The sequence below is a fragment of the Anarhichas minor genome, unplaced genomic scaffold, assembly GCF_050575085.1.
Source record: "Anarhichas minor isolate MPS153535 unplaced genomic scaffold, ASM5057508v1 ptg000010l, whole genome shotgun sequence".
NCBI classification, from domain to species: domain Eukaryota; kingdom Metazoa; phylum Chordata; class Actinopteri; order Perciformes; family Anarhichadidae; genus Anarhichas; species Anarhichas minor.
The window spans coordinates 6,289,519-6,301,232 of NW_027466456.1; the positions used below are offsets into that span (position 1 = coordinate 6,289,519).

Sequence of the window (11,714 nt, forward strand, 5' to 3'; positions counted from 1 at the left end):
ATCTGTTGCTGTCGAGCCCGGCTTGGTTTAATGAGCATTCATTATTGGGGGAAGGAACCAGGCCGGCTTCGACCACCACAAATCATCCGTCCACGAACATCAAGAGCTTCATTTTCTGAGCTTGGCGGTCTTTTCAGATCTCAGAAGAAAGCACCTCTTTCCTTCTGACAATGTATTTCACTACCTTCTCCATTCCTTGTAATGTCCATGGTTTTCATTGGAATAAAAAGAGCAGTTTGAATAGAAACCAGTACAAACTTCAAATTTAAGTTTCAATCAGTGTCCTTTTTTGCCTCCTTTGACCTTTGGTCCTGTGACATTAAACCCCTGAGAGCAACTTTTTAAGAGGCACCTCCCGCTCCCCCAGCAGGGTGTCCCTCTTGAGGCTGGTGCCTTTGTTCACCACCTTGAACTTCATCAGCAGGTTCTTCACTTGAACCAAGCTTATCGAGTCAAAGAAGAAGTCCTCGTTGAAGACCGGATTGCGGCTGTTCTTGATGATGTTGCTCCTCTGCTTCTGCTGCTTGCCCGGGTTCAGGTAGACGGACACGCAGCAGTTGATGCTCTTGATGTCAAAGTGCTTGTCGTAAAGACTCTCCGCCACCAGGACACGGATGAGCAGGCGGGAGGTGCTGGAGTCGTAGTTGGCGCTGATCCTCACCGACCCGCCTTTGTGCAGGTTGATGGTGTGCTCCCGATGGAGCCCGTGGTCGGACGTTCCGGCACCGTGGAAGGAGGGGACGTGGAGCCGTCGCTGGATGTTGGGGCTGGGCTCGGCCGAGCTGCACTCGTCGGTGGAGAGAGAGCTGTGGCGGGCAAACGTCCGCTTGGCTTTCACGACTTTGGCCTGCGTCTCGTGGGTGAAGATCTTGAGCAAGGAGGCGGAGCGGGAGAGCAGGGGAGAGCTGAAGGGAGAGGACTCGGCTGAGGAGCACGTGTCACTTTCCCCTCCGCTGAAGTACCGGTACGGATTCATGTGAGCGGTGTTGCAGTCAGCTGGGTTCAGGTGGTTTCCCCCTTCGCTGCCTCTACCCTGGGTCTTCCTCTGGGTGTTTGGGGAGGTGATAGGACTGGTAAGCTCGCAGTGGAAAAGTGACTCTTTACGGCGAGTGTGGGGGCTTTCCTTCAAGGTTGCAAAGCCATAAGGTGTTTGAGTCTTAGGCACATAAGGCAGGGACATTGCTGTCTGCGACTGGGGGTCTGCATTGGTGTCTCCAACATCATCAGCACTCTCTATCTGTATGATGTGTCGGTTTGCTGCTCTCAGCAGGTTCTTGGTGTCCCCTGCGATCTTCGCCACCAGGCGTGGACTTCTCGGGCTGCTGATCTTCTTCCCACCGCTGATAGTTAGCTCCGAAGTTGAGGGTTGCAGTCCTTCTTTGAGCGTCACAGTAGGAATCTCAGGTTCTGGGGGGGTGCTGACCAGCTTTGGGGGAATGAAAAAGTCTGGGATCTTGTCGGGGGTGAGGACGTTGCTGTAGGCGACGCATTTCTTGTCTCCGTTCTCCCCGTGACGCAGCACGCCGCTCTCCACCGTTCCGCGGATCTTATCCAGAACCCACATGGTCCCACCAGACAGTGGGATGCGTGGGCGTGTGGAGTAGGTGCAGTCAGGTGTCTGCAATTAATAACACACAGGTGGGAGATGTAAATGATCAAAGGATGGAAACTCCACGGGGAGCGGAGAGATAATAATAACACCTATGTGTTTTAGCTCTGATGACGCAGACTTGAAACAGCATTAACACTGAACAAACAGCAAATATTGCAGCTACTAAACTTTTGGAGCTCTCAACAACAGATGCTCTCTCAAAGATACTATAGCTTCAAAAATAATTTGTTTGAAGAACTGAATTTACTCAACTTATTACATTTTAGGGAAGTGGAACTAACAGCCATCTCAACAGGGATGTGAAGTCTTTGAACGCACAAATCAACCAGAATTCAATATTTATTTAACAGTCATAATTTAGACAGCAGAGTGGCTTTATTGATTGGTGGTGTGTGGCAGTCTATAACTGATTAACAACAACAAAAAGTGTACTTCACTCTTTTTGTTTTTAAATCTTGATATTTCTAAACTACCAAATGTAACGTCACATTCTTTATTTTGTTATTTGTAATAACATGAACTATTTGTGCTCCCTCCTCGTTTGTGCGCATTTTATTGTTAAAACACAGAAAAAAATTCTGATTTACTTCTGGCTTTCTGTTTCACTTAAAAATATAAGGAGAGTTAGAGAAAGAAACATTAGTAAATAATTAGAATTTTGCCTAATTGAACATTAATGCTGCTAAAATGAATGATTTAACAGCAGATTATCGTGCTGCTTCTTTACTGTTATGTTATACGTTTTAACCAAAAAGGATGAAGAAAAATATCCAACAAAGGTTACAAACGAAAATATTTAATTCAACAGGTCCTACAAGGCTTCCTCCAATTGCGCACGAGTCCGTTTTTCGAAACCTCTAAAACCTTGTGTCTCCGTGGAGTCCGGCGGTAACACGCTGCTCCTGTCTTCAGAAATGTATAAATAATTTACTCACCGAGAGACACAGTCGTCTTTGTCCACTTTCTCCGTCAGTAACAGGTGTCTTCTCCACTGGTAAGACTGTGCGCTCCGTGGCGCTGCTCTGCGCCCTCAGACTGTCTCAGCTCCGGAGCTGAGCGTTTTATAAACGGCACAGAGCTGCAGCTGACCAATGAGATCGGTGTGCGTTTGCGTGTTTCCCAGTACAACCAACTGCAGGAAACACACTGGTTACATATCAGAGGCAGAGGAATCCTACAGGTGGGTTTAGGATTTTTAACCAGCACAGCCACGAGTGCCATTAATACAGGTAACGAGTGGAGGACAGAGGAGCCTCTTAAAGAAGAAGTTACAGGTCTGTGAGAGCCAGAAATCTTGCTTGTTTGTAGGTGACCAAATACTTATTTTACCGAGGAATTTACCAATGAATTCATTAAAAATCCTACAATGTGATTTCCTGGATTCTTTCCCCCCATTCTGTCTCTCATAGTTGAAGTGTACCTATGATGAAAATTACAGGCATCTCTCATCTTTTTAAGTGGGAGAACTTGCACAATTGGTGGCTGACTAAATACCTTTTTGCCCCACTGTATGTATATATATATAAAAAGACTATTTGACCTGGAAAAGCACATGCAGCTGAGCAGACAATGAAGCGTGTTGTTTAAAATCAATTTACAGCTACTTCTCTTTTTGTCCGGCCGTCTTTGGGTTTCAACCAGCCGATGGTTTCAACAGACGGATCCGTTTCCCTGGATACTTTGCTATGGCAACAAATACGTTTGTCAGTCTAAAATAGAAAAAGGGCCCCACTGACTTCATTGATCTGCAGGACAAAAAAGCACTTTATTTATCCAGATTGTTTGCTTTTGAGTCAAGTGCCATGTAACCCGTGGACTGAGAGGGGAACAGCCACTGCTTTATCAGAGATCCCTTGCATAGATACAATAACGCTGCTGCATTGACTTGACAGGAAGGGATTTAGAAATGCACGATTTCAGGTGTAAGAGTCGGTATCTGGTGACAAACAGCTGATTAGAACAGTGAGTAACGTGAAAAGCCCTAGAAGAGGCGTCACCTCTGCCTGTCTCTGCCTCACTTGGATGGAAAATTTGATTAATTTCTGCCTCTTTTAATTAAAGCCCAGTGATGTGGAAAACATGTACTTCCGGTCAATCTTCACTTAGATGAATAAAAGCATAAACTCATTGAGCCCCAGAAGCTCTTGGTACCATATCATACCAACAACTTAAGAGTAAGATCACATTCACCCGGCCTTATACAATGTGTCCCAAGTTATACAGAATCACAACACCAAGGAGGGGAACAAACAATGTGTAATGTGTTAGTCCAGACCTCTACAAGCTCTCCATCTTATCTTAACCTCGAGACACCCATTAGCCTCCTCACATACGGCATGCAATGTGTGAAGGACTCCCAGGCCTTTGAAATGGACAAATCATTCATATCTTCATGTCTAACTCTTCACGACACCAACGTATTAATTACCAAATCTCAAGCATTTCTAATTGACACTGACTATTCTTGAAGCAACAATCAAAGTTAAATTAAACAAGACGAAGCGTCAGAAGCCATGCTACCGGCTCTGCGAGGCTTTGCTTTTTAAACACAGAGTACAGCATGGGGCTGATGGGAATGTCACACGTTTTGTAGGTATTTGGTTATAAGCTATGCTATTGGACAAATAAAAAATGGACCTGATGAAAAGTCAGAACATCATCAAATTATTTAAATTCTTCCGGCGGGGGACATAAATATTTGTTCCAAATGTCAGCATTCAGTTCCATTATCAGTCTCTAACCCAGCGGAGCCTTGTGGCCGAAATGAAGAACTTAATTTTCATGTTTTCCTCTAATTTATCACACTAGATGCAGCAGCCTGTACTTTTTATACTTCTATCTTTGTAACTTTAATATATATATTTTCCTTTTGATGTGACTGTAGCGCATGAGGTGTGGCACATGGAGTTGCACAGAAATATGAAGAAAATCTGTTTTCAGGGACTCTAAGTCGGTATGGTTCACTCACAGAGAGATCAGCCAACACATGGATACCTGCTCCAAGACACACATAATGCAAACAGTAATGAATAACACTTGTGTAACATTTGATATGACATTCAGACAATACAACAAAGGCACACATGCACATAACCAACTATATGCAAACATGTCTGTCAACGCACGCGTCTGTGCAAATATGCACACACACACACACACACACACGCACACAGATAACCGGATCCAGAGGAGGATAAACATTCTGCACCAGGTGATGAAAGTTAACCCGAACGTTAAGGTTCAACCTGCAGCGACGATATGGCATGTAAACTATGTTAGCTATTCCAGCTCTCGGTGGAGATAATTACACAGCTCGCCTTCTGAGGTCGTCTCAGAGTTCATTGGCTGCTGTAATCAACCTGTAAAAAGAGCCACTTACCATATAGATTGCAGAGGCCCATTTGAACCCTCATCCGCCGCCGTCTGTCATCTGAAGCCAGGCAGCGCTCACTCAGAGACCTATAGACACTCGACCTCTCACATTTGTCGAGGGAAACGTGTTTTTAAATGGTTTCAGTGCTGAGAAAAATCTCAATTAGTGGCAATTATGCAGTTCAGACTGCCCCAAGACTTACTGAGAACTGACCAGATCAGTTGACTGACTGATGAGGGTTTTCAGCATTGATTATAACTGATATGAAACAGAGAAAAACACTAAAGTGTCATAATCAATTATCAAAACTGTTGGTGATGAGTTATGAGCCTTTTGATTAATACAATAATAATTTCAATACAGTTCACTGCAGAACCTTAAGTGTTTTTACAGGATAAACCCCCTTTATTGTTTAAAAGAAAGAAATAGATAATACAACACTTATGAAAGAAATACGTTGATTCAAATGGAAACAATATCTGCTGAGGAATATTTGAATGCCACGGTACTCCATGCTCACACTGTTAACAGCTTCCTTTACGAAATAATGAGATCAGCACACAAGCACCTGCGAGTCTTCAGCGTCTGAGACGAGGACAGCCCGAGAAAAGGTTAATGTGTCTGTTCTGCTCCCATTAATGGGCCGGACTCTACATCTCTGTCAGCCTGAACACGTGAGGAACACTGAGACTATTACAAACCCCAGAGTACAGAAGTGCAGCTCCTCAGTGAACAAGTGTGTCAGTGTGGCTGAACTCAGTGGATAAACGGGTGAAGGCCAAACCACCAGTGGTGGCAGAAGTACTCAGATCTTTTACTTCGGTCCCATATTGTAAAAAATGAGATCTTTCATGTTTCATACTTTATAAATACTGTGAAAGTAAAAGAAAAAAACGCTCAATCCCTGGAGGAATACACACAAATTTCCGTAAGTGTCCCAGTTTATCTCCGGTTCTGAAATCTGTGAATGAATGACATCAGCTGACAGGAAGTAAAAATGGACCCAAGCTGTTGCCTAGCAATGTTTCAGACAGAGGGTGAATACAGGTATATTCAGACAGACAGAATGGCAAAATAAAGAGTTAATTGAACATTAAAGCACGTAAACATGTAGGAGAAACCCCAAATACAAGTATGAACCTGGAAATGAGCACAATATCTCCTTCAAGTAAAAGTAGCAATAGTGTACACGCAGAAATACTCCACTACTACTAGTACAAGTCCTGCATTCTAAATTTTACTCAAGTAGCAGTACAAAAGTATTAACACTAAAATATACTTAAAGGAGTGAACATACTCATTATGCGGAATGGTCCATTTCAGAATAATGTAGCCTGTTATTGGATTATAGTTATATAATTAAATACATCACTTTAATGTTGCAGCTGGTAAAAGTGGAGCTTTTTTAACTTTATACTGCTGGGTATGCTTCCTGGAAGGAAAGGAAGTAGCCTACGAGTTGCGGCTGGTACGCAGAAATGAGGACGTCAGACTGAGCTCTGCAGGAGGTGTGTGTGTGCGTGTGTGTGTGTGTGTGTGTGTGTGTGTGCGTGTGTGTGTGTGTGCGTGTGTGTGTCTGCATTGACTCTTAACCCTCAACAATGGTCACTCATTATGGTTGACACGTAACCGTGTCCATTTTTACCCCACTCTCTCTTGGCGTTGCCGTCCATCTTTCTGCTTCCTGCCAACCCACTTCCACACAACTTCTGTTGCCTTGGAGACATTTCATATCCTGACACATGGATTGACATCGACCCCACCCCCCCCCCCTCCTCCATCACAAACTGTTCTCCTCCTCTCGTCTCACATTTCCTCACCTCTCTGTTACAGTTCACCCAGTTGAACTCATCCTCCCCGGGACATCCAGCTCTCTGCAGGTCACTGAGGTCTCCGACTTCCTGGCTGAAGCCTGGAGGTCTGCTGCCAAACCGCCAGCTGGAGCCGGGGGGGGGGGGGGGGGGGGGGGGGGGGCCATGTCACAATGTGAACCCGCCTGAGAGAGAACCACGGGCTCTAACATCTGGCTCTGATCCAGTTTTATACCCCGCACTTTAAACGAAGCGTTATCCTTGTCACTGTATGAAAGAATAGACACCACATGGGAGAACAGCAATCCTCCAAATGCCAGAATCATTTCAGTGTCTTGCTCATTCTGGTCCACTGAACCGGCATTTGGATTGAACACACGCAGACCAAAATGTCAGACCTGTTGCCACGGGAAACACATTTTATGGACCTGGGATATCTCTGTGTGTGTGGGGGGGGGGGGATGACCTGGGAGCTCAGGGCAGAGATGTTAAAGGGATGCAAAAAAAAAACTCAAAAGACAAGGACAGATTAAACAAATATAGCTGGCCTGAAACACCAGCTGTAGCCTTTATTGATCTACATATTTGTCAGGTAAAATGGTGTTTCAAAGATTCATTATTGTTATTTTCTAGATCACAGCCAATGGTGGGTCAAGTTTACCAAGAAGACATTCAGTAATAAACCATATAACTCAGGAGTAGCTTATCAGGACACTTTGATGTGAGTTATACTGTCTATCTATATATAGAGTCACAGTGGGTGATGGGACAAGTGGAAAGGACAAAATGTGAGTAAGTGAAGACATAACATATGGCTGATGTTACTCTCTAATGTCTATATATTTAAGGGGATGGCAGCGCTCCCTACTGGAGAACAAAGGCAGGGAAACATTGTGGGCTTCAGCTTGTGGCAATGATTGCAGAATCACAGACGTTCAAGCTGAGAAAACAAGAGAAACACACACTTTAATAGACTGCTATTGAAAAAAACCTATAAATTACACTCATGTGAGAGACTGTTTTGTCTCTTAAATCAATCATCCTTGTGGTCACTCAGGCTTTTTACAGAACACAGACGAACAAGAAGCAAGCTGTTGCTGCCCCCTAAAGGCATGACGTAGTCACAGAATGATTATGTACACCACAAAGAGCTGTAATTCACACTCAATAAAGGATTAGAGCTGCATAAAAACATACACAGGAGCAGTAAATATGAGCTATTTTATTTCAAATAAGAAAAGGTTATTGTACCATATTGTTTGTGCAGTTATTTAAAGTCTTACCTCAGTTTTCTTGCGGGATCAAATTCATTCCTATAACTAAGAATCAGTAAGAAAAGAAACAGCGGCAGGAACATTTATTAATTTCTTGAAAAATAACGACTTTGCCTAATAAGTTGGACTATTTGCAAGTGAAACAAAACACTCCTTTCCGTCTCCAATAAAGCTGCACGTATATAAGACAGGAGAATACGTCAGACAGAAGAAGTTTAAGTTTGTTGGATTAAAGTCTTTTCCCTATATGTGACTTGTTGTTGATACATTTCTCTACAAAAACCCCAAGCAGGGGTACCTGCACCCCAGGGGATACTTCTAAAGTTGCCAGGGGGTATGTGGAAAAACTTTAGAGTAATTCAGCTCATTAAAAATATAAATGAAAAATGCGATTTGATTACATTTCTTTGGCCAGCGAGCACAGCAGTTTAAACAGGTAGCTAAAAGGAAAGAATAAATGGTTAAATGAAGGAATAAATAGCTACATGTAATGAATAAATGGTAAAATTGAAAAGCAAAAAGTAATACATAAATGGTAGAAATAAATAGTTAAATGTAATGAATATATGGTAGTAATAAATGGTAAATGGACTTGCATTTATATAGCGAATTCCTAGTCTTCCAACCACTCATTCAACATTCACCCATTCATACACTGATGGCAGCATCAGCCCTCAGGGTGCCACCTGCTCATCAGGATATAAACTAATGCACATTCACACACATACTCACCCACCGACAGCAGTCTTGGGGAGCAATTTGGTGTTCAGTAACTTGCCAAGACATGTGGACTAGGGGACCGTTCTACCTAAAGCTATAAGTAAGGAATACATGGTTGAAATAAATAGCTGAATACTACTAGTAGTCATAGTAGTAGTAGTACGATGATGGCTGACCAAACCAACCTAAATATTTACAGTATGAAAAAATGATAGCTATCCACTTTTATACAATGAATGGTAGACATTTGAAACATACATTGGGATAAAGGGATACATGAGTACATCTGAGAACCGCTGCATTGGAGAGTGATACATTTTAAAGTTGTAATTGTCTATTTCTTTGCATATTTACTGTTTCAGGTAACTGCTATATATACACACTTGCAATACAACCTCCTCCATAATGTGATCAATCAATAACATAAAAACAGTACTACTAGACTCCTTTAACCCTTTAACCCTACTTTAATTTGTAGTATTTGGTAATAACACTCCTGTGTTACAATAAGACTTAAGCTTTGTTCCCAAACACTTAATTGTTCCTTTTCGGTATTTGTCAATGGAGGCCACTAAAGTGAAATTGTTGGTTCAGCAGACCCATAATGCATTTAGTGTCTGTTTGTAGAGACACACGACTATAAACGGCTAGAGGTCAGCATGACATAAAAAGATGATGACAGACTATCAGACCACAGAGAGACGGGCTTATCACTATTGTGACTTGTCCGTATTTCAGCGCCCTCACTGCTGATCTGATGTGTGTCTATAGTTGCATGTAGTGCATCATAGATGAGCAGCATTCATGCTAGCAGCTATATGAGGCTACAAGCACAGCACTACCTTTGATGCCAACATGTTGATGTTAAGCAGATAAAACATTTACCATAATCACACAGTGAGGCACAGACAGATGATTTGCATTTACTTAATGCAAAGCAGCGCTACATGAACTAGTAAAGCCAAAATGGACTGATCTCACAGAACATACAGAAATACCTTACCTCGTCTTCAGAGTCTTCACATTTTCTAGAGCTAAAAGGGAACAGGAGACAAGGAAAAAGAAACAATGTCTATTTAGAAAAGTCATTTCCTAAAATTCCACTTGCAATGGACGACAACATGGAAAGCATCAGGAAATCCCTTAAAGCCACCACCACCCTCTGAGTCCAGCAGGGTGACTACTGGGTACACGTCTCATCGTGTACTTTCCTCATGTTTGCTCCACTAAAAATAAAATAACATGAACGTGAAGTAGAATGGACACGGGTGTTACCTCTCTAGCCCCGAGTTTCATTCACTCAACTCCATTTCAGTGTCTGAGAGAACACAGAAAAGGGAACAATGCCTTTAAAACTCTATTATTTAACCCACATTAAAAAAACAAAAAAAAACAGTCAATATCTAATAAAGATCTTTATTTCAGATTTTAAATAGATTTACAAACCATAAGAAAAAAAGAAAAATACAAACAAGAAAAAACAAAACAATTAACATCAAGTGATCGTCAAATATCCACATGTGCATATCAAGGTAGAGATTGTAAACAGTCCGTTGAAGCCCATAAGTGAGACTCCCCGGGGTAAAGTTCACTCAGTTGGAAAAGGATTAGTTTGTTTGTTGGGAGATGTTATCGTTTCCTGAGGTTCTTGTCATTTTTTTTGTAATCAACTGTTGGGTTGTTTTCCCCCGCAGTGATGCAATCACCAATCAGCTCAGAGAACTGGGGGACGAGTGGGGAGGAGACGATAAAAACAACAGTAGTTTGACAAAAATTAAATCCCATTCACCCGAAAATGTCAAAAAAAAAAAAAAAAAGACAGAGAGGGGGCGGGGGGGGGGGGTCATTCGTAGAGTGATAATAGTCAATTATTGAGAACTCATTTCTGAGCGTCTAGGGCTCGATAAAAGGCTGGAAAGATTACTGTGTGGTGGTTCTGCACAACTTTTCTGCCATTATGATATTTGTGTATAATAAAGTTGGTACATTTAGTCATTCTTCCATGAACAAGCCTGCGTTTTTAAACAATCAGGTCAATTTTCATAGCACTTAATACATACAATATAGAAATCATTGCATCTCACACCACAATTTGGAAATTAAAGATTACATCAAAACAGTAAAAGAAGCCCCCCCCCCCCCGAAAAAAATGGACCAACCCTCAGCCCATTCACAATGCAACAGTTTTAGATAAAATTGAGTAGAGGACCTTTGTCCGTGGACACAACCCCGGCCGTTATAGCGGCTCTAAAACCACAAACACGTCATAACAGCATGCTAGTGAAGAACCACGTTCTCCTGTTCATGCTCAAAGATCAACCCTATCCCCACTCCTTTTCCAACTCTGCTTCTTCTCAGCACATCTTAAAAAAACAAAACAATATTCTCACACACACACACCGGAAACATAATTACTGGGATGTTGGGAATTCCATCGTAAATACTGTTGGGTGGTGTTAACGTGTCTTTCAGCACGGCTGGCAGTCAGGAGAGAAGAAACCACGGAGCTTCTGACAGTGGAGACTGAAAACAAAGACCCCCGTCAGTCTGCATATTCACCAGGCCACTTCCATTCTCCTGAAACCCTCTCACACTGCTACCCGATCTCCTCTGAGGTAACAGGGTTCATTGATTCAGGCGAGTCAAGATGGCTGCAGTTTCAGAAGGGAGGGGGGGAGGGATGCCAGTACAGAGAGCCGCCACTAGGGAGCGAGCTCTGACGAAGGCTGGTGTGCAACCTCGCTCTCGTCTCTTCCACCCTGGAGACTTGTGCCTCCCTGGAGTTGGAATAACAAACCGCCGACACAAATACACATGTCCCAACTCTGACAAAAGGGACATAGTCCTTCCAAAGTCCTCACAGGTTGTAAAACTCACGCTGGAGTTCAGGTCAGATTGTTGAAAGGCTCAGCTTCACTGCCACG

General features: G+C 42.8%; 1 protein-coding gene across 1 annotated transcript; it reads right to left on the reverse strand.

The window, feature by feature from the left end:
• Window positions 1-319: 319 nt before the first annotated feature.
• Window positions 320-1,564, reverse strand: LOC142946210 (C2 calcium-dependent domain-containing protein 4C). The gene has a single exon (XM_076087272.1). It carries the CDS (start codon window positions 1,562-1,564, stop codon window positions 320-322), a length of 1,245 nt encoding a protein of 414 aa, XP_075943387.1.
• Window positions 1,565-11,714: the final 10,150 nt, after the last annotated feature.

Bases quoted from the DNA above. Each gene is read 5' to 3' on its own strand.
- LOC142946210 (XM_076087272.1), bottom strand. From the start codon at position 1,564: ATGTGGGTTCTGGATAAGATCCGCGGAACGGTGGAGAGCGGCGTGCTG.